At 32.9% G+C, this 24,154-nt stretch overlaps 1 protein-coding gene, 1 long non-coding RNA gene and 1 pseudogene across 3 annotated transcripts; all 3 read left to right on the top strand.

Moving 5' to 3' along the window:
• Window positions 1-9,672: 9,672 nt before the first annotated feature.
• LOC128035898 (uncharacterized) lies at window positions 9,673-10,869 on the top strand. Its single transcript, XR_008192450.1, has 3 exons — window positions 9,673-10,057; window positions 10,140-10,495; window positions 10,619-10,869. It is a non-coding gene; the product is annotated as an uncharacterized LOC128035898 (long non-coding RNA).
• Window positions 10,870-15,804: 4,935 nt separating this feature from the next.
• On the top strand, window positions 15,805-18,403 carry LOC105783446 (serine/threonine-protein kinase WNK1-like; annotated as a pseudogene).
• A 1,472-nt stretch (window positions 18,404-19,875) lies between these two features.
• LOC105783445 (40S ribosomal protein S24-1) lies at window positions 19,876-21,694 on the top strand. 2 transcript variants are annotated; one of them, XR_008192508.1, is made up of 6 exons: window positions 19,876-20,044; window positions 20,325-20,366; window positions 20,470-20,640; window positions 21,158-21,244; window positions 21,334-21,428; window positions 21,537-21,694. XR_008192508.1 is itself a non-coding variant. In XM_012608911.2 (5 exons), exons 1-5 carry the CDS (start codon window positions 19,973-19,975, stop codon window positions 21,364-21,366), a joined length of 405 nt encoding a protein of 134 aa, XP_012464365.1. In that variant the 5' UTR covers window positions 19,876-19,972; the 3' UTR covers window positions 21,367-21,513. The 2 variants fall into 2 exon arrangements, 1 of the variants encoding a protein (XP_012464365.1); XM_012608911.2 differs by lacking the exon at window positions 21,537-21,694 and having other exon boundaries at window positions 21,334-21,513.
• The last annotated feature ends 2,460 nt before the right edge of the window (window positions 21,695-24,154 follow it).

Below are 24,154 nucleotides of genomic sequence, written 5' to 3' on the forward strand. Positions count from 1 at the left end.
TATAAGCTGTATGTACCACGCAGCCATGTAGACAGGTAGTGTGTATTCATTAAGCCCGTGTAGGTTAATTATCCGTTTCTCCTACGACCGTGTATAGGCGTGTGTAGGTCACATGGTCGTATGACTTTTTAAGGTCGTGTGGCTCCTAATTTTTTATTCCCTATATGCACATAGATGTGTGCCCATATCGTGTAGGCCACACAATCATGTCCCTAAGTTGTGTGGTCGGCCCCAAATCGTGTGAACCATTTTTTTCAATTTTTAAAAAATAAAATTCAGGGAAATAAGAAACTAAGCATGTAACAAAATTAAATGAAATAAAAAAACTTGTCTTCCGAGAAGAGCTTATTTAGGGTCTAAGCTTGACTTTCCTTTTCACGCACCTGGTTAATTCAGATTTTGGAGCTGGAGCTCCTCTCTCTCGTTATCAATATCACCACCAAGATAAAGTTTGAGTCGATGACCGCTTACCTTGAATATGTTGTATTAAGGATGTGTTACCTCTATTGTGTCATATAGAAAGATGGCTTTGCCCACTAAGGGCCCGACCATCTTGACTTTAGCTTTCTAGGAAATAGTTTAAACCTCGAATTGTATAACTATTGGGAAATGTGCACATATTGTAGTAAGCATGTAATTGTTTTCTATTTATTTGAATGATAAATAAATAAATAAAGTTAATTTCACATTTCACTATTATGTCTTCTTTATTTTGTATTTTATATTTTGCATGCATAGCGAAATTGTGACAAGAAAATATTAGCTCATTGATTGCCTAAGTTCAAACTGATGATAAGTGGCACTGTAAGAACATTTACATTGCAAGAAAGACAGCTTACTTTAGTAGATAATCTAAAAGAGTTTGTAATTCTGTAAAAGAATCAAAGTGAGCATTTGATTCAAATATTAAGAAGGATTATTATGTCGTCTACAATTCCAATTTAGGAGATCGTTAGTCTTGGCTATCGGACCAGTTGATTCCACAGGTAGATACATAGAAGTATTTATTGAAAGAACTATACATTGGACTGGACCTAAGATGAATTGATTTTGAATCCATTTGTGAATTAATTCACTTGTGACATTCATGGTGTGACTTACCTAAATCCTGAGTTAGTAACTGACCATGCGTATGTAACTCATGTGCTTTGAGTGGAGGCTTATGCTCTAAAGATGATTGAGTCGATAACCGGTATGTTGGGTACATGACTTGTGTATAGCATGGTTTTACTAGCAACAGTGGAATTCATAGCTCAATTAAAGAGTTAACGATATCCTCCTTGGGATTGTGTGGATTGATAAATATGGAACATGGCCATGGGTTGCTTGTTCTCAAACGAGCAATTTATCACAGTCATTTGTTGACAGTGAACATATTAATCATTAAGAAGACATAATGGTGATAATGAGATAAAATAGGATTGTATTGAGTGAACGGATTTAACTTAAATGAATCAAGGATATCATATAAGGGTAACACACACATGACAAGGTCATTGAACAAAACAGTTGGATGAATTGCTTTCGTAAAGAGTATACAATAAGGAGTTTTCAATCATGGTACTTCTTGTGGACTGACTCTATGATTAATTAATTGTGAATTATCATAACGATATTTTTGGACATAATTGCAATTACTAGAGCCTAATTGTATATGTCCGATTGGTCTCTCTGCTAGCTCAACAAAAGCTCGATCAAGCTGCATTTGGATTAGAAGAAAATTCTATGACTTTGGAAATAATTTAATTGAGCAAATTTGTTTGAAATGGAATTGAATTGGGTGGTTGTAAGAATTGTTCAACTAGAGAATTTGATTAAAGAATTTTCTTGAAAAATTAATTTGAAAAATCTAAGTCATTTTTGAGAAAATTAATTTTGATCAAGTAAAATTAAATTAATCAATTTAATTAAAATTAATATGATATTTTTAAAAATTAATTTTCAAGTCAGACAATTGGCCCAATGGGTAATTGAACTTGAAAATTGGACCTGAGATCGTAAATTAGGCTCGAGAGCCTAAAAACGAGACCAAGACCCAAAAATTGGTCGAACTGAGTCTGGTATGTGAAATCGAACCGATGGTCCAACGAGCGACTGGATCGGATCGGTCGGTTCGTCACTGGCTTGGATCAAACCAGCAATAACCAATTCAATTCGGGGTGCTAGCGGCTGCGACGACAGTATTACGGTGGCCAGTAAATGATCGACGACGGTGGGTTTTCTGTGGATAAGTAATGGAAACATTACACTCCTATCGGGGCTCTACCAGAGAATTTGATTTCAGATTAACTATGCCAAAAATAATATTATTTGAATATATTTAATATTAAATTAAATTTAGTACTTATCTTAATAGTATTTTATTAATTTAATATTAAAGTGATTACCTTAATATTAAATTTAATTTAATGTTTATCTTGTAGATAAATATTCTATTAATTTAATAAGATTTAATATTAAATTTAATCTAATATTTATCTTGATAAGTATTATATTAATTTAATATTAAAGTGATTAAGTTTAACCATAGTTGAACTCTTTAAACTCTCCCTATATAAAGAAAGCCTTGGGTCATTATTTTTTACACACTTGAGTTCAAGAGAAAGTTGTAAAAAGAAAATTCTTTGAAGAAATTATTTCAGAAAAGTTTTAGAGATATTTTTTATATTTACAACTTGACCCAAAAGTTAAGAGAAATTTTGAAATTACCCTACTGGTAATTTTTGTGAAAAATTTTCTGATTCGAAGTGAGCCCACACTCGGTCGACGTGAGCTTGAGGATAGCAAAGAAGACTACTCGATCGAAACGTTCATTCTAGATGAATAAAAAATGTACAATTTTAATTAAGTGTTTATTACTTTAGATATCACAACCAAGTTCTTGTTTTGGAATTGTTTTTAAAACTTTAGTTTTTCCTTAAATTTATTTTCCATTGCGTTTTCCAAACATGATTTTCCAACAGTAATAGCACTCAGTCCCCAACTGTGAATTACTTTGGCTGCTTTAACCTAGTGTTGTGGCGTCGCTTTGTTACTTATTTGTACACTCTCGAGCTTTCATAAGCATTTGCTCACCATTCATCTAGCTCATTCAGCTGTAACAATTTCATTTCACCTGTAAAGTTTAGGGTCGTAGTTAAGAAATTTTATTGCCCAAAACGCTTTGTGTTCGAGTTCTAGTGGTAAGTGACAACCCTTTCCATAAACAAGTCTGTATAGAGATGTTCCTATGGATCTTTATATGCAGTCCTATAAGCTCATAAAACATCATCAAATTTTAATACTTAGTCCTTCCTATTTGTCTCTACGGTCATTTCTAGAATGCGTTTCAATGTTTGGTTTGACACTTCAACTTGACCACTAGTTTGAGGGTGATATGGGGTAGTTGTTCTATGATGTACACCATATTTCTTAAGAGTCTTTTCAAATTGAGCATTACAAAAACGTGACCCCTATCGCTAATGATTGCTCAAGGTGTTCCAAAACGAGAGAAGAGTTTCTTAATAATTTTGACTACCATACTAGCATCATTAGTTGGTAAAGCTTGAGCTTCAACCCATTTCGACACATAATCCACTGCCACCAGTATGTATTTATTACCATAAGAACTAGGAAACAATCAGGAAGGAAAATTATTCTAACACATGCATGCTATTGTGATTTGTCTTAAAACTTGCAATACTTATTTCTTTGTGTTCAATTTAATTTTATGCATAATTAGGTTAGTTTTAGTATAATTAGGAATCTTTCACACTTTAATTTATTTCATTATCAACCAATTTGCTAAGTATTAATTTTGTAATACTTGATTTGCATAAACAGGGTTAGTAAATCATCAATTATGCCACAGTCAACCCGTAACAATCTTTGTCATTGTTTTAATGAATATAGGTTAAAAGGGATTAACTATTCTAGTCCTTCATGCCATTGTAGTTAATGCTTGCTATTTGTTTATTATTCTGTGTTCTTAAGTTGTGCATTCATCTAGGTAAATTTTAGTTTAGTTAATTAGGACATTTCTGAACCATATTTGTATTTTTCACCAACTTTCCATTTAATAAATTTCACAATATTTACTTAAACAATCCTTATGGAGACGATATTCTTAACTCACTACTTTATTACTCATTGACGACTATGTACACTTGCATATCACTTGATTAATTTGCAACAGAAGCTCCTAATTCTTGAATTCCAAACCAACCTTAAGCCTTAAAATGTTACAAGCTGAAAAGGCCCATGTGACTTAGGTAACTCTGTTTATGGATGAAAGTCATGTTAAGTATATGAAACTATAGTTACTTACATTATTTTTACATAAACACCATAATTGTGTAGTTTATTTTGATGGAATCATATTCTAAGTTATCTTCTTACCTATTAACCTTGTAAATTACTAAACTTTCACGTCTGAAATTAAAATTGTTAGTATTTTATATATACCACATTAAAATTGCATGTTTTAACAAACCTTCCTAGTTCTTATGTTTTCGAACTAACCATTTGTATAAAGCATGTTCAAGGGATGTCTTTCTTTTCTTTTTGCATGTGATTGTCTTGTTTGCTTGAGGACAAGAAATGAGTTAAGTGTGAGAGAATTTGATCTGCCACAATTCGTTGTGGCAAATTAAGCTCTTTTCAACACTTAATGAGTTTGTATTTTAGTAATTTGATATCTTTTTATTTAGTTTGTAGGCTTAGTTAATTTTACATTTGAATTCAATAAAATGATCTTTTAGTTTGCTTTATGACTTGTTAGACCAATATGGGACTAAGGAAGAACTAACATGTTGGTTAACTGTGTAGGACGATATTATAGGCCGCTGAGTTAGTGGACTGCTCCGGGTGTTGCTACATTCAAAGGGAATGTCACGACACCCAACTTTGAACCAATAGGGGGAACATACAGCCATCGATGTCGCGACAACCACCATCCCATATCACGACAACCAAGTTCGAACCTAGAGTGGGAGCGTGCAATCATCAATGTTGCGATAACCACCACTCCATGTCTCGACATCGAACTTTGAACCAATATGGGAAGCAGTCGTCGTTCAATGTTGCGACACCAGCTATAGGATGTCACGACACCGGTCTGATGAGGCCTATTTATTAGTTAATGGAGTTTTTTGTCTGCACAATCATAATTAACTTGTTTAACAGCTTGTAATTCACCTAATTTGGTCATCTAACTTGAACACTATAAATGTTAGCTCTCAGGACTTAATTAGGGAGTTAGATATTAGTTCATCAAATAAAATTTTATTTTTTTGTTCTTAATTAAGGTTTAGTTCTAGTTTTAAATTTCCATTCAGTTGTAAACATTCTTTCGATTTCAATTTCAGTTCTAGTTTCATTCTCTTTTCTATTTCATTTCTGTCAGTCTTTACTTCACCAATTTCAACAATCAACAAATCATTCAAGGGTTTAAAGATTCAAGAACACAATAACATCTGTGGATTCTAACCATCTTTTCCCTAATTTCTTTATTTTACATATGTTTAATGTTTAATAAATTGATAGGAATTATTGCATTTAGAGTGAGTTAGAAATAAAACCTTGGGAAGGAAAAATGAACTGAGGTGAGATTTTTTAACTTGGGAATTAAGGTTTTGCATCTAGTTAGTTAGAGTAGATTAAGTGAAAAAAACCCTAGAATTGATAACTTTGGGAAGTTACTTAGGTAGATGAGGCTAAAAGGATAGTCTATTGGGAATCAACTTAATCTAATCCAATTTAGTTTATCAGGTCGAAAGATAATTAAACCAAGTCGATCAATTAATCTAGTCATAGGTCAAAAGGTATTAATTAGGTTAATAGTTAGTTAATTAATTAAAACCCTAGACTCAGGTTAATCATGAACATAGAAGTGATTCACCCTTCTTTCTGTTTAATTGATTATTGGTTTTGTTATTTCTCTTCTGTTATTTTATTATTCAATCCAATTATTTTTTCCGTGCTATGACTTGTACGCAAGTAATATTTAAACTTGTTTAGTGTGTAATTCGTGTAGCAATTTAGTTTAAACAAACTTGATTTAGGTACGATCCTCAGAATACTTCTAAGGTATTTTTTTTGTAAATAAGAAACTATATTACAATTTGACCTGTACACTTGCAAATACAACACATATTATATATATCTAAATCTCAATTTTTTAAGCCCTGACACACGCACGTTGGGGCACGATCACAAGATAAGTTTCTTGTGAAGTTAGCTAGAGTTCATATTGAGGAGAGAGAAAAGAGAAGTTAGGGATTTGAGAACGGTTAAGGTAAGATAATGAATTTTCTTAATGGATTTCATGTCTATCTCATCAAAATGCATGTAATTCGTATGTGGTTATTGTTTTTGTAACACCCCCTAACCCCAAACCGTCGCCGGAATAGGGTTATGAGGCATTACCAGACATATAAGATAATTTAAAATAATTCTTAAATAAATATCAAACATATTAAGATAAAATCATAAAATCATATAATATTTTACTAATTGACTTCATTCATGTTTTTTTTTTTAAATTTCGGCAGCATTTCTACTTATTTTTACATAAAACCCCCTGCAATTAAAAGCCATATCATTTCCAAATATAATCAAATCAACCAATTCATGTCACATTCTCATTTTCTATTCTAAATACCTTCGAATCAAACTCAATTAACATAATATCGATTTAAATTTAACAATATACTAATTAAATAAAAATAGCTAAACTTCTTTCATTATAATTCGTAACTTATAATATTAACATTTTTAACCATTTATATTAAAACATAACAACCTTTATACACATCCTATGTACATGCCACATTACCAAAAGAAAATATACATCACCAAAGTTATGCTGAAGCCGGGATTAATCTGGATGTTGAACCGGGACCTTTGACTTCTATCGACCTGCGCATGGAAACAACCGTACGCTGAGTATTTCATACTCAGTGGTTTACCATAATTCAAATTATAACAATAATAAACATATAATGCATAAATCTTATATACAAATTTTAATTCAATATCTCAACAGTAGCAATTCATCAATTAATATCATACATCCACAATTTGATTTTAGACATATCATGAACCTTAGGTTCATTTTTCAATCTCATGTCACATTTCAATTCATAATTCAACTTTTTCATTTCTTTTCAGTAGCGCATTTGATCAACTCGTTCGGTTTATCATTTCATTATTTACCCTATTAACAAAACTCGGACTTTTGCGGATACACGAATCCAACCTAACACACCAGAATAGCACCCAGTGCCCCATCGGATAGTTCGAAGCAATAGTTGACACCCAGTGTCTCATCGGCAAAGCCGAAGAAAGTTGGTACCCAGTACCTCATCGAATCTATCCGAAGAAATATAGTGACACCCAGTGTCTCATCGACTCGAGGTTGAAGTATCCCTGAACTCTTTCAATCCTATGGCATGCCAACTATATCCGACTCAGCCCGACTAATTAATAGGGTATTTAAATCACATATAATCCTAATTCAATCACAATTTCTCACATTTTCAATTCAATAATTTTTCCACCTTTCAATCAATAATTAATTCACAATTCACACATTTTCACAACTCAATACATTTCCATTCAATTTAATATCGGTCACTATTCTATTTAAATTCACTTCCGCCTTTCAATCAACAAACAATTCAAATATTAATTCATATAAACTATTCAAATTAATTCCCACTCATCTTAATAATAATAATAATAATAATAATAATAATAATAATAATAATAATAATAATACTAATAATACTAATACTAATATTAATACTTACCTCACATTTCATTTACTAAACACATAAATTAAAATTTAACATTTAAAAAATAAATAATTTGAATTATAGTAATACAAACCGTAAATCTCCCGTTTTAGTCTTCGATAGCTTTCTCCTTTCCTTTTGATGCCGATGCCTCGAGTTATTTGTTAGCTACGAAAATAATAATAATTTGTACCATTAATTACAGCACTAATTATAATAAATAATTAAATTTCTAATCGATCCCTACCTTGTTCTCAATTTAATCCTAACTAATTTTTCTTACTTTCTTAATTCAATTCACACTCTATTTCTATTCAAATTTCATCCAAACTCAAATGTAACTATTAAAATTTCAGCATATTTGCCTAATTTCGAATTTCCCCCAATTTAGTCCCTAACACATAAAACTTATAGTTTCTTTTACAATTTAATCCTTTTATCAATTCTAACTTCAAATTTGTTCAATTAAATCCCTAATTCAACAACTTATTCAACATGAACCATGCTTAAAAACCTAAAACTTCCAAAAACCTCAACTTAATTTCATCAAAACTCTACTCTAAAGCTTCTAAAACATCAAAATTAAAAGTAAAGGGCTTAATTGACTTACCAAATTAACTCCAAGCTTTAAAAATCTATTTTCCCCTTTTTCTTTCTTTTTTTCTTCTTTCTTTCCCCTGTTTCTTTGTTCTTTCTATTCTGTTACTTTTCTTTTGCTTTGTTTTTATTTCCTTTTATGTTTAATTAATTATTATTTATAAAATATCTATTTTAATAACAAATATAATTAATACATTTGTACCATATCATAACCTTACAATTGTCACTATTTAATTTGTTTAATAATTAAAAATCTCATTATATAATTATTTAGTTAATTAATATCTTTTACTTAAATTTTAAGTAAATAAATATATGTAATACACTTGTATTTTATTTTTACCTCACACTTGGCAAAATCATAATTTATTATTACCCAAAAATCTTAGAATTTAATAATAACTAATAACTAATAACTAATAACTAATAATAAATAATAAATATCTTATACTTAATTAATAAGCAAATTAAATCTACAAACTACAAATATATACATATTTTAATTACACATGTATTATTATTATTTTTTGAATAATATAACTGGGCTAAATAAATAAATAATCAAAACAAAATGATACCCAATATGTTTGGGCTAGTTCCTCTTATTGCAAAATGAAACAAAACTTGGGCTACATAGTTTGCCCAATAAAATGAACATAAAGAAAAACGGAAAAAGAAACGACAAAGCAAAAAGAAAAAATAAATGCCCAGTCACTTCAAACAGCTGGACGAAATTAATTTTCCACCTTTTCATGTTGACTCGTCCCTTCTGTTTCCAAAGATAACAGTTACCAAAAAAATTTTCTTCAATCTGTTATCATTATCAAAATCCCTTTTCTGCTAAAAAACTTTTCAGGCCGGATTCTTGCTTTACTCTTCCTCCAACGCTCCATCAATTCCATCACTAACTCAGCCATTAAATGTATTAGATTTCCCCTAATCTTATTTCTGTTTGCTACTCCTTCCAATAGTCACCTTTGTTCTCACAATCTTAAAATCTTGGGTTCATCCTTTCAGCAACTAGACGAAAGGTATTTGGAATCGCCCCAACCAGGTAATGTTCTTCTCCCTTCTTTAAAGCTTCAATGGCAATCGAATGGGCAACAATATTTGCATTTCTCAGAATGTAACAAAAACAGATGCTATTAAAAGTGATTTTAAGCTCTTGAATATCTCTGATGAGTGCTCCGATGACCGATTTGTCCTGTTCTGAACTTTGATACTTTTTGATAATTGTTTTCGAATCTCCCTTTATTTGTAAATCTGTAAGCCCCATAGATCTCCCTAGCTCTAAAGCTTGTAACCCTGCATGTGCCTCTGCCGCGAATGGAGTTGCAATATTGGTGTGAATGACTGACTTTGAGACCAAAATCTCCCCTCCCTCACCTCTGACAAGTAAACCCGAAGCAGATCTTGCATTTTGCTGGTCAAAGGCCGTATCAAAGTAGATGGAGGTTCTCGTACTACTCTCTTCAGTTCGTGGGGCACCATTATCTGCCAAGATAAGTTTCTTCTCCTCGATTCCTTTAAGCTCAGCGAAAAAATCTGAAATTTTATAAGAGATATCCCTGGCTGTTGTTTGTCTATTTTCGTAAACTAGTTTGTTTCTGCTTGTCCAGATGGTCCAAAGACCGCAACAGAAGATTCGACATTGTTCCGTTGTACCACGACTAAAAACCCATGTAAGCCAGTTCCAAAAAGTATCTTGAGCATTATTAAGCACCCATGATAACTGTGTGAATCTCCAAACGTCTTTTGTTGTAGAGCATTCACGGAAGATATGATTGCAATCCTCCTCTTCCAGTTTACAATGAGGACATCGAGCATCTGCAACTATTCGTTTTTTCTTCAGATTAGCAAAACTAGGAAAGAAGTTCCAAGAGAATCCCCATATTGAAGCTTTTATTTTTGAGGGAATTTGTAGATTCCAAAGTTTTTTGTAAAAAGCTTTAGTCTCGGTTTGTAAATTAATAGGAATTTGAGTACCCTCTTGTAATAGTTTGTAGGCGCTTCGAACCGAAAAAATGCCAGAAAGTTCTCCTCTCCAGACTTGAAAATCTTCAGTTGCTGTCGTTGCCAGTGGAATTTGCAAGATCTTTTTAACAACTTCAGCATTGAAGGTAATAGAAAGTATGTCAGCTTTCCACTCTCTTTTATCTGCATGAATCAAATCCGAGACTAACTTTATATTTCCATCTCTCTGATGATTTTGCAATCTGTCGTCTTCACTGCCCGAAATCCAGAGGTCCTCCCAAACGGCAATACGATCTCCTTTGCCAACCCTCCAGCAAAGTCCTTCTTCAAGGATTCCTCTTGCCGACTAGATACTCTTCCAGGTAAGCGAAGGTAAATTTCCTAATTGAGCCTTTAGAAAACACGCATTCGGATAGTATTTAGCTTTCAATACTTGGCCTAGCAAAGAATCTGGATAATTAATAAGACGCCAAGCCTGTTTAGCTAATAATGCGATATTAAATTTGTCAAGTTTTCTAAATCCAAGTCCGCCTGCTACTTTTAAGTCACATACCTCTTTCCACGTACACCAATGAATCCCCTTCTTGCCCCTATTCTTCCCCCACCAGAATCTGGCAATTATACCTTCTAATTTATTGCAAAGAGACTTAGGAAGTAAAAAGCACGCCATCGAATAAGTTGGAATTGACTATAAAACTGACTTAATAAAAACCTCTTTTCCCCCTTGAGAGAGAAATTTGGCGCTCCAATTATCAATTCTTTGTTTTAAATTGTCCTTCAACCTCTGAAATGCTGCCTTATTTCCTCTGCCCACTAAATTTGGAAGTCCTAAGTACCTTTCTGGATTGATCGAACTACGAACACCGAGCATCCCAACAATAGTCGTTTTTACATCCTCCTGTGTATTTGTACTGAAGAAGATTGTAGACTTATTATAGTTAACACATTGACCAGAACTAATCTCATATTCTTTTAAGATATTCTTCAAAACAGTAGCTCATCTTTCTGTGGCTTCTCCAAACAGAATGCAATCATCCGCAAATAATAAATGTGAAATCAGCGGACCGTTTCTGCTAACTCTCACTCCACGACTTAAATTAACTTCCGTTGCTTGCCTTAGAAGGCTAGAAATTCCTTCCCCACAAAACAGAAATAAAAATGGGCTCAAAGGATCTCCTTGTCTAAGGCCTCTAGACGGGAAGAAACTATTTCCATTGACGCCATTAAGAACCACTGAATATGATACTGTAGAAACACATTTCATCAGCTTTTCAACCCACTCTGGATCAAAACCTAATTTCTTTATTATTTCTTCGACAAAGCACTATTCAACCCTGTCATATGCCTTACTCATATCTAATTTCACTGCCATAAGCCCTTTTTTCCCGAATCTTTTATTCTTTAAAGAATGAAGAACTTCATATGCTAATAAAACATTATCACTAATTAGTCTCCCAGGAACGAAAGCACTTTGAGCTTCGTCAATGCATCTATTCATCACGAGACGGAGACGGTTTGCAATAACTTTAGCCAACAACTTATAAAGCACATTACATAGACTGATTGGTCTAAAATTGGAAATATTCACAGGATTAGGAATTTTAGGGATTAAAATTATATTCATTTTATTAATCGAGGTAACATCCATACCTCCATTCAGAAGAGTAAGGCAGAACGAAGTAACTTCCTCTCCGATAATTGACCAGCATTTCTGATAAAAAATTACCGGAAATCCATCTTCTCCTGGTGCTTTTGTTGGGCCTAATTCTGAAAGTGCCACACATATCTCTTCTTTTGTGTAATTTTCCTTCAATTTCTGATTGTCCTCTTCAAATATGCATTGCTTGATTTCCGCCATAATTCTATCGTAATCTCCCTTCCTCCCAGCTGAGAACAGCTTTTGGAAATAACACCTGGTAATTTCCTCCATTTCTGCCATATCATCAGTTACCTTACTATCATCAAATTGCATTCTGTTGATAAAATCTTTCTGACGTTTTTGAGTTCCTTGTTTATGAAAGAATGCTGTATTTTTGTCCCCAAATTTTAGCTAATTAATCCTCGCCCTTTGTTCCCAATAGCTCTAATCTTTTTCAATCTCAAGATTAAGATGAATTTTTGTATCAATGAGCTCTATTAAATTTTCATCGTTTCTTTCACTCTCCTCCAACCTGCCCAGCTTTGAGATAAGTAACATTTTCCTCCCCTTCCTGCTCTTTTGTATCTTATCGGCCCATATCGTAAGGCCCCTCTTCAAAGTTTCCATCTTACTCAGCACGTCACCCTTGGCCATCCCCCAAATACTTTTAACTTCAGAATAAAAGCTTTCCTCAAGCATCCACCATGCTTCAAATTGAAATCCTCTAGCAAATCTTCTCTTATCTTCCTGCTTGGTAGTAATGAGTAGTGGACAGTGATCTGAAAACGAATGAGACATATGTCTAACCTGAAACTCCGGGAATAAAGAAATTCATTCTTCCATATCCACTCCTCTGTCCAATCGTTCCCGAATATTTGTTTCTGGTAGATTACCTCTTTCCCAAGTGAACCATCGTCCAGAGAATCCCATGTCTTTAAGATTACAATCCTCCAAAACAGTTCTGAATGCTTCCATTCTCCCTTCCTCACGAGGTAAACCCCCCTACTTTTCTGCGCCATACAAAATTTCGTTAAAGTCACCACAAACCATCCAAGGCAACTCACTTACGTTACTCAAATATCGCAGCAAATTCCATGATTCTTCCTTATTCGAATAAGGAGAACCATAAAAATCGGTAAATCTCCAATTCTTTCCTCTCTCCACGTCCTCAATAAGCACATCGATATGATTTTTGGAATAGCTTTGAAGTCTGATACCGATATCCCTACGCCAAGCCAAACATAATCCACCTCGAGACCCTGTCGCATCCACTTCAATTCCATTAAGAAATCCACACCTTCTTCGAATTTGTTCCATTCTCCTACTGTCAACTTTTGTCTCCATAAAGAAGACTATATGGAGATTATATAACCTCAACCAGTGCCGAAGTCTATGCACTGTTCGTGGGTTCCCCAAACCCCGAACATTCCAGCTTAAGATTTTCATTGTGCCCGGTCGGCTTGCCTTTTGGCAGCCGCCGATATATCAGCAATAGCATCTCCTACTCTTCAGATCCTTGATGCCAAGGTGCTATTATCTTCCTCGACAAGATCCTCATCAACCTCCCCCCTTGCTCTCTTTTTCCCTTCCTCCAACGTTAACACCCTATCCTCTGAATCATGATCCATCAAAGTATACGAACTTTCACCCTTTTTGAAGATTGATGACTGTCCTTCCAGATTAAATCCTAGTATAGGATCTAAATTTCTATGTTGTCCCAATATTCCCCTCGAAACTCCCTCTTCTTTCGTTCCATCCCAATCTTCTTCCTCTTTTCGCAACCAGACGCTATTCATCCCTAGAGCTCTTTGAGATTGAGCTCTCAGGGATAGATCCCATCCTATCACCCTAACTTCTACTCCTACCGCCATCTTCGCTTCACAAAAAGAGTCGTTGTGTCCTAATCGCCCACAATAGAAGCAAAAAAGAGATAGCCGCTCGTATTTAAATCTAACATATGAACTTTTCCCAAAAAATAAAATCTGTTTCTTTCTTTTCAGGGGGTATCTGACATCAATTTGAACTCTGATTCTCATAAAATTACGGATTTCTTTCCCCAGATTTGACCCATCGTACTCCATATGAGTGCCTACGACCTTACTTGAACAGGATCTGTTCTATAGGCTCGTACCTCTGTTTCCTTAAGTTCAAAAGAGTGCCTATAAAATTTCCCAATTGAATTGCCAGCCTTTCTGAAATATAACCTGCAGGAATGTCATGGATTTGAACCCAAAAAGGGGTAAAAATCAAAGGAACAATTAAAGGATCTTCCGTCAATTGCAACTTATGAAGAAGTAGTAGATGATTGTTAAATGTCCACGGGGACCCCTTTAACACCCTCTCCATGTCCATAACATGAAAAAACTGAAATAGATACCTTTTCCCCCCTAAATCACGAATTTGCACCCCCTTAACTGGATGCCAAAGATTGGCCAATGTACTTTTCATCGCTGGAAAGTGAATAATACTAGCAGTTAAAAAGCATCCCACTAATTTAAAAGTCTCTACCTCTGTTTCTGTGCTTGATTCAAAATCAAACTGTAAAATTTCTTCTTCTTCCTCATTGATTTTCAGTTCAGCAAATGCTGCCTCCATAGTCGAAGATGAAAACCGAATCAAAACACCAAATCGCAAGAACCAAATCACACAAAAGCCTAACAGCCGCCGCTAAATCAAAAAAAGACTTAAGAACAATAAAACAAAACCCTACCAGATGTGGCAGACAGAGACGTGCTAGAGAGGGCAGACTTTTTTTATAAGACACTTGTTAATTCTCTAATTCTGTGTATACACATGTATTATTTTATCACCATCCATTTGTCTACTATTTACTTTATTTAATAATAATATAAAACCATAATAATATTTAATAATTATACTAATTATATACATATAATATTTATATATAACCTAAATAAATCTTGGATTTTAATGCAGATATGCCGCCTCATTTCATATAAATGGCTTAATTCCATTTTAGCCCTTTTTATTTTCTTTTAATCTATAATTAGACTTTTACCCTTTATTCATTTTAATCCTTTTTCCTAATTACTCTTAATTGAGCTAAATTCACCTATCTAAAACCTAATTAAACACACAACTAGTCTCGTAAATATTTCTAATAATTATTTTCGAACTCAATTTACTAAGACGGAGGCCCGATATTATACTTTTCTAATGCCCGCGAATTTTGGGTCATTACAGCTTTGATGTTAAATATTGTGTATGTATGTTATGTTATTGAAGAGAAAGAGAATAGAAGTGAAGAACATGTTGGAGACAAAGGCAAAGGGTTGGCAAAAGAGTAAAGGAATGAGGAACTCATTTCAAGTGTTTGATAGTAAGTATATTAAGATTTTTACTTTATCTAACTAAACCCTAAATGAAAGCTTGATAAATTGATTTAGTAAAATTCATGGGATTTGTTTGTATATGAAAATGATAATTTGAATTATGGAAATTTTTGAAGGTGAAGTTGTGTTCTTAAAATGAATTGAAAAGTATATATGTAGTGAATTTGAAGAAAAAAGACTAAATTGCAAAATTTTTAAAAGTTAGATAGGTTAAATAGATATTAATATGAATCATTTAAGTGAAATCTTAAATGTTGTTAAAATAAATGTAAAGTGAAATTTGATGATTGTTGATTCTATATAGATAAGGACTAAATTGTAAAAATAGTAAAATTTGAATTATTTTTATTTGTTGAGAAAATGTAATAAAATTGTATATTTTAAATGCTTATGTAAAAAAAATGAGAACTAGTAGAATATAAATGGCATGCCATTAGGAAAATTTCTATGCACGCAAGTGATAATGCACTATGGTGCAAGTGATAGTAGCACTCCAGTGCAAATGGCAGTGGCACGCCGGTGCGAATTATCGATTTTTCCGCATATCTTATACGTTCAATTGAGTCTACAATTGAACTATAGATTTTCAAGGTAAGTGAATTCAATAATGATATTGGTAAGTAGCTTATAAAATTGTTAACTTGAGACCTCACTATAACTATTATTGAAATAAATTCATATCTGATGATAATGATTCATAATTGATATATATTATATATAATTAATGAATTGGTTTAAAATGTAAAGTTTAATTCTTGATATACTTACTAAACTTTCGCGAGCAACGTATTATTTTCAAACGCGTAGGTGAAGACTTGTTTTGAAGCTTTAGAGTGAAGGTCGATTTTCTCTCATCTCATCACAAATCAAAACTTGGAAGAGAGTATGATTTTAATTTTTTGGTATTAGCTCATGACATGTACATAGGGATATGTTAAGCATGTTTGCGAATGAATTTCAATGGAAGTATGTGATGATTTTGATCTTCCTTGCTAGGTTTGTAAACTTAGACATGTTTGATTTTGTATTAAATTGAATCAAGTGATGTTTAAGGTTGGAAATTTGTACATTTGAATGGATTATTGGCTTAAATGGATGATAGATACCATATGGATGTTGTCTTAGGTGATAGGAATTAAAATGCTTAAGATTCAAGGTGTCAAATTTCACGTCGCAACATCGGGTTCATGATGTCACGACGAACCCTACTCAGTAAGTGACATTGAGACGTGGTACATTTGTGGTTGCAACGAGCTCTAGTTAGCGAGTGACATTGCGACATGACATCCATAAAGTCGCGACGAGCACTCAATAGTTTAGAACTTTATGTTTTGATCCTTAAACAATCTTGGATTACTTAGGGAGCTTTCATAAGCTTGAAAAAGTATATAAATCATATTTTAATTGTATTATGAGCTCAATAACTTGAGTAAAAAAATATTTAATTGATATGAAACTATTGTAGGTGCTCTGGCAACAAATGTGACATGCTGCTACCTTGATCAACGATCGGGTGAGGTAAAGGGTGAATAATTGATCATCTCTGATCTCTCTATCTCTTTCTGAAAAGCTATGCAAAATTAGATATTGTTATTTCATGTCAAAGAGAATATACACTGTTTTTCCTTTTTAACATCTTTGGAGAATGAATTATCTTTTACATCATGAAACAGGTTGTTCTGAGTTTGATGAAGTTGATCCAGCTGGAAGATATGGCAGAGTAGAACTCCTCCTTTCTTTTATTTATTTATTAGTTTGATTCTTTGATCTTACTTTTTTTGTTCTTTTTTGTTTCAGTAGAATGAAATCCTTGGGAAAGGAGCTTCAAAGATAGTGTATGAATGAGAATCATGATAACTCCAATCTAATACTTTTTTTGCTCATTTATTTTAATACCCAGATTTTTTTCTTCTTGTTTTAATGTGTGGTTGGTTCGATGAATATGAGGGGATTGAAGTTGCTTGAAATTAAGTAAAACTCCATGATATTTTACAAACCCCTGAAGATTTCGAAAGATTTTACTGTGAAAGTCATCTTCTTAAGACATTGAAACACAACATTTTGAGGCTTCATACTTCCTTGGTAGAAAATCGAATGCTTTCTATAAGGTTAAAGATCCAGAAGTCTGACAATTTGGCGAGGAATGTTTGGCAACTATGTCTTTGAGGTTGTTTGCAAGAGAGTTGTTGAATGATTCTTTTCTCCAGATTGATGATTTAAGATCACTGGAGTATAGGAGAGAACTTGATGAATTGGGGCCTCTCATTCGACAACCATATCCGGAACTTCATTTCAGTAGTACTTCTTATCATAACAGTTATGAGACCCTGAATGAATGGGGGTATCATCTTGATGAAATCGAGCTTTTCAAGCATCAGGAGGATGAACATGCTGTGGATCTTGACATAAGCATTAAGGGGAAGACGAGATATGATGGTGGTATCTGTTTGAGACTCTGGATTGCTGATAAAGATGGTTAGGAACTTCCTCAACATTTTTTTTTCAATGTGGAAACCCGAATCTGACTAGTATTTGCTCTTTCTGTCAACTTGCAGGTCGTATTCAAAATACAAAGTTCCCATTCGACATTGAAATTGATACCGCATGGAGTGTTGCTACCGCAATGGTTGCTAAATTGGATATCGTTGATCAAGATGTGACTAAAATAGTGGATATGATCGATGGGGAATTACCTGCTTAGTACTGGATTGGAGGACAGGGCAAGGAGTCAAGGAAACACCCCGGTTTGTGAACTTCTGTCACGATTGTGCTACCAACCGTACATCTACAAGTTCCCTCTTCGATTTCTTAACGCAAAATGCAGGCATCAAAGGTTTGCAACTTCTTCAGTGTTGTAGAAACGAATGTGCTTCAATGTATGGCCGATTCGAAGAGATTAATTTTCTGGTTGAGGAATTTGAGAATTATATGACTGATGGAGCATCAAATGAATCAACCAAATCGGTGCATCACCATGAGATAAGGGACAAGTAGGGGAGCCGCAAGCATAGTCCAATTTGCGCACGATAGAGCCATTTGGACGAAGAGTACGAAAAATCAGATAAGCCGTTCTCAGTAATGCAAGAAGTTCAATCTTGTGTTTGACAGGTTCTCAGTCTTCTCTGCTGTTCATTCATAATATCGTGATTCTTGGACAGTTTTGGTACGAACTCCAACACTACCTGGTATCAACAAATAGGATTCATATCATATTCTTCAAGCATTTCGACTCCGGTTTCCATGACTGTAAGAATAGAAGCTACTCCGATCTGGATACTCAAAACTCTGTCAATGATATTCATTTCAACTCCGATTCGGATACTCAAAGGGCTTGGGAGTCTCTACCAGATAATTTCTTTCATAAACTGTCTTCACAAAACAACACCCCTCCCAGAGTTCCAGTTGATGCTGTTGGTATATATAAAATGTGCAAGAGTGTTTGAACAATGAAAATCCACCCTTTTTGATAAAACAGTATATGTTTCACCTTTTCCCTCTCCTAATCCTATTTTGGAGCAAATCATTCAATCTCTAACAAACAGATGACAACATACAACCAGTTGATAATCGAGTATCTGTAAAGGAAGATCCTAAGCATTATTTTATGTTGGAAAATCAAACAATGAAAACCCATTTTGCACCATAAATCTTTCTTTCCTTTTCTCCAAATGATTCGTGTATGTACTCTATATGGAAATATTTAAAAAAATTTTCCCTAACTTTTTCGTGTATTTGAAAGATTCCTTCATGCATATTTACCAAAAAAAAAAAAAAATTAAGAGTTTGGATAACATTACCCTTTTTAATTGTAAATCTCTACTAAAAAATCATTAAAAAAATGAAATACCGAAGAAAATACTTTTACACAAATTTAAGACTCGGTGATCGGTAAGAGCGAGACCAGTTCAGTTAGGTTGGGTTGTTTGAACTTTTTTGATTTGATTTTGTTTTCGGTTTTTTATATTTATTTTTTATTTTTAGATTTATTTTAACAAAATAAGCTCTAGTCATAAATATTTCTAAAACATAAATTTTCATGCAAGTAAAAAGAATTATTAACTTCTATATAATATTTTTTGAAATAATTTTCGGATTAATTTTAATTTCTCTATTTTTCATCCTTAACTCTACTGATTGGTGTATGCATCATGATAAGTTGTAATTCTAAATTTACCTTAAAAAGATTATATACTGTCACAATTTCAGAACGGATCAATTCAAAATTAATCGATAGTTGAAGATTTTCCATCCGTAATTATAATTCATTGAACGTATTATTCCAAAGAAGAAAAAGTTTAAACACCACCATAATTATTAATTACAAAACAAAATCTTGATTATCCAATTTTGATGAAATTTCAATACCCGAATTCTGGCAAGCCCAACAAGACTAGAAAGTTGGGTCAGGCCTAAAACAATCAAATTCTAAAATTGTTAGCCCAATCCAAGTGTCATTACTCATAGAAAGTTCGCTTAGCCCCAAAAAAAGAATCAAAACCCTAATTATCAGTGGTATAAATTCTCGCCATTTCCGTTGTCTTGCTTGAGTTGCTGCTGTCGTCTTTTGAAAGCCTTCAGAGCATTTACCATTGACCTGTGCCGGAAAGGAAATAAGAAGATTTTGCTTGACCATGGCTGACAAGGCAGTGACTATTAGGACCAGGAAGTTCATGACCAACAGGCTTCTGTCCAGGAAGCAATTTGTGAGTGCCCTTTTCTTTTCTCTCGTTAGCCAAGCATAGGTCAATATTCAATGTTCAATTTATAGATCTGCTTAAATAAGGGACTTACAGGATATAGTTGCTAAATTTGCGATTTTATTGCATTGCTGATAAGATGCTTAATTTAGAACATTGTTTGAATTTTTATTTGAATACAATACACCTCTTTGCTTAAAAAATGCGATTATAGTAAAATATGTTCTTTGCTTAAAAATATTTGTTTGAGTTTATTGTTAACATGACTTTCCCCCCCTTTTTTTAGATCATTGACGTTCTACATCCTGGAAGACCCAATGTTTCCAAGGTAAATCTTTAATGTTTTTCAATAATATCAGAATCTTATCTTAACTGGTCGTGTACCATGGATTGTATTAACTGCTTTTTGACTGTTAATTTATTGTCTTTAGGCGGAGTTGAAGGAAAAGCTCTCTAGAATGTATGAGGTGAAGGACCCCAATTCAATCTTTGTGTTCAAGTTTAGGACTCATTTTGGAGGTGGAAAATCTACTGGATTTGGTTTGATTTATGATTCTGTTGAGAACGCCAAGAAGTACGAGCCCAAGTACAGGCTGATCAGGGTAATTGTTGATGGCTCTATTCTATATTTTCTCTGGATTTGTTAGTTGTATGAGCTGCATTTGCTTTAACATGTTGAATTCTATTTCTCTTATGGACTTTATCTGCAGAATTCTCTTTTCACACTTTAAGCATTGCTCAATTCTATGTTATACTCCCTCTCTTTGTTTTTGTTGAAGTACTTGTATCTGACCCATGTTTGGACTTAGAAAAGATTAAAACATATTCGTACCTAACACTCTTAGCTTAGTCCAAGTAACATAGACTATAGTGCATGGAGTCAACCTAGCACTTAAAGTGTTGTATTTGGAACTAGAGTTTGGTGCTCTAATTTGTGCTTGAGGACTGCCTGCTAATGAAGAAAGCTTGAGCCAGTTTTCATTATTGACTCTGAAGGCCTCTTCCCAATTTCATACCTTTTGTATTCCTAGTGGTTGTTCTGAGCTGTACTATATTTGTGTCTCTTTGAAAAGGTCCCTATATAATGTAAGAAACTAATTATTTATGCTGCTGTTTCAGAATGGACTCGATACCAAGGTAGAGAAATCGAGGAAACAAATGAAGGAAAGGAAGAACAGGGCTAAGAAGATCCGAGGAGTAAAGAAGGTAAGATTGATCGACATTTTTACTTACCTTACTTGAACTGCTGTCATTTTGTAAACGTCTGACTAACTGTTTTTGCTTGTTTCAAATAGACCAAGGCCAGTGAAGCAGCAAAGAAGAAATGAGAGCTAAAAGGCAAAACTCGTGCTTATCACAGAGCCAATGCTTTTCAACATTGTTTTTTAGGGTACTTGAATCTTTTGTTTTGGAAACCAGATTTTTGGTGTTGTTATCTGATGTTTAGTTATATTATTACTATCTGATTTTTCTTATTTTGAGAATTCTTTCATGGCAGATTTTGAAATATCCCATGTTTTGCCATTGATATTGTCAGGCAGTACTTGCTCTATCATCTTCCCAAATCTTGAATCCAAAAAAAAAAAAAAAAAAAGGTAGTTGATGCAAGAAAATCTTAAATGCACTTTATGAATAGATATGCAACACTTTTTTGGATGTCCTTCCATGAATAGATTTACTAATTTGTCCGAATGAATTTGTTGAACGACTTTTTTCATGTGTAAAGATGTTTAAAGGTAAAATTCATGTGTAATTATTATATATATTTTCCGGATATGTTAGGTTAATAGCTTTCGTTTGAGATCATCTTTTATGTGGTTTCGATAAAAGTATAATAAATTAATTGAGATTTTGATTCATTTAAAATGTTTAGTTATATGCCAATGTCTATTTGGAGAACAGTTAAATCTTGCTTATTAGGGTACAACAAATCAAATTGTGTGTTGTTTGTATGATACTTTATTTTAGATATGCTCTTTTAGGATCAAGACTCTTTATCCTTTTCACAAAGGACGAAAGTGTTTTACTCGTATCTAATTTTATACCATCTCGGGTTTTGGATTTTTACCCAAATAATGTAAGAAAAAATAATTATTTATCAAAATGGGGAGGCAAAAAATTATTTAGGAAAATAGATATTTTGTTATAGTCTATTGCTGGTGTCGTTTAACACATAGGCAGCACTATCTAACTTTTTCTTAATCATTATGTCATGATTAAATTTTTTTAAAAATCATTTCTAGTGCCGTCACTGTATTCTGTAAAAATACCTGAAAAATATGGGTATGTCGATTTAAAAAAAATTATTGATGCCCCCGACACTGGCGAGAATATAAATTTTTTTGACTGGAAATGGAAAAATTAAACTGAAGTTAGAAGAATATCCTTAGCAAAAGAAGAGTAAAAACTTCGTATTCACGAGCAAAGCAGTTTACTTCAACTTTTATAAGAAAAGAAAAAAGGAAAACTAAAAAGCTTTGGGTCTTTACTTTTGATGTCGTTCCTATGGTTTTCTTTTCTAAAATTCAAATGTTGAGAAAATTAAATATCCTCAAATGTTTTCTAAATTTCAAATGTTGAGAAAGATGAAACCTTTTAAAGATACAAAGAAGAAATATTGATAACAATATAAAATAATATAGTTACTTCTAAAACTTTTAAATTAAAAGTTGTTTCTTTTTATTTGATCAAAAATTAAAAATAGTTTCGGTTTTTAAGAGGCGAGGAATCAATTAATTTGAAGTTGCCTTGGGAATAAAGGAAAAGAAAACTGAAAAATTAACTCTAGCTCTTTTTTATTTTAGTTTTATTTATTTATTCCCAGGCAAATTCAAATTAATTCCCTCCTCATCTATTAGGAAACCGAAACTACTTTTAATATTTTGATCAAATAAAAAACCAATTTTTCAGTTATTTTTTCCGTTTATTCCTAATGCAACTTCAAATTAATTGGCTCCTCATCTCTGGGAACCAAAACTACTTTTAATTTTTTAATTAAAGAAAAGAAACCATTTTTCAACTTTCTTTCCCTGTTTGTTTCTAAGGCAACTTCAAATTAATTAGCTTCTCATCTCTAACTACTTCTAATTTTAGGATTAAAGAAAAAGAAACAACTTTTAATTTAAAAGTTTTAAAAGCAACTGTACTATTTTATATTTTATCAACCTTTCTTCTTTATATCTTTCTCAGCATTTAAGGATATTTAGTTTTCTCAACATTTAAAATTTTCGACAACAAAAAGTGAAGACCCAAAGCTTTTAGTTTTAGGTTGAAGGAACTGTTTTGTTGGTGGATTTTGAGTTTTTACTTTTCTTCTTTTTCTAAGGCTATTTTTTTAAACTTTTTATTTTTTATTTTTTTCGTTTCCAGTAAAAAAAATTCTCACTGGTGCCACCTGACATGCCGGCGGCACCTATATTTTTTTGTACCTTGTATATCCGTATTTTTTTTGAGTATTTTAAAAAAAAAATACATATCGGTGTGAAAGGAAGGAAACTTAATGTTTCAAGATTTTGTGTTATCAATTCTTACATGCATGTTAAGATTTGATAGATTGATGATCTGATGTGTACAATTATCTTTCTTTTAGCTTAAGAAGTTAACGAGAGTCCAAACATAAAGACAAAGGATCTGCTTTGTAGACTTGTGTTAGAATTTCTGGTGAGTTCCTTCTTACTTCCATGTGTTGTAAAATACTTTGTTATATAATTTGTGTAAGGTAAGTAACCCACCTATGTAATGTATGAATGGTGATGCGTGATTAATGATCATTCAGTGTCATCAGTTTGAGTTCAGTATGTTTGTGATATGAAGTGACCACCATCCTTCATGCCTAAGCCATTACCATCTACTTTTGATATGAGAAATATAATTTGATCTGTGGTGATAGAGAAGAGGAGATATGTTTGTGTAGCCTCTGGTAGGGTAACTATTTTGCAAATTGGACTGACAGATCACGATAAAACATGCCAATTTGAATGAAAACAATATGAGGAGTTAAAGGGGATGTAAACTCAAAATTATATAGGGTTTTTCTATATATTTTTTCCACCTTTTTACTTAATAAATATGTTAATCTTGAGTAATTATTATTAAAATAAGTGAATTTTACTTAAT

This window comes from Gossypium raimondii, chromosome 13 (genome assembly GCF_025698545.1).
Source record: "Gossypium raimondii isolate GPD5lz chromosome 13, ASM2569854v1, whole genome shotgun sequence".
Lineage (NCBI taxonomy): Eukaryota > Viridiplantae > Streptophyta > Magnoliopsida > Malvales > Malvaceae > Gossypium > Gossypium raimondii.

What these genes read in the sequence shown, in the direction of transcription:
- LOC105783445 (XM_012608911.2), top strand. Translation starts at nt 19,973, where the DNA reads ATGGCTGACAAGGCAGTGACTATTAGGACCAGGAAGTTCATGACCAAC. An exon ending in CCAAGTACAGGCTGATCAGG is followed by an intron (nt 20,641 to 21,157) that starts GTAATTGTTGAT and finishes CTGCTGTTTCAG; the next exon opens with AATGGACTCGATACCAAGGT. An exon ending in AGATCCGAGGAGTAAAGAAG is followed by an intron (nt 21,245 to 21,333) that starts GTAAGATTGATC and finishes TGTTTCAAATAG; the next exon opens with ACCAAGGCCAGTGAAGCAGC.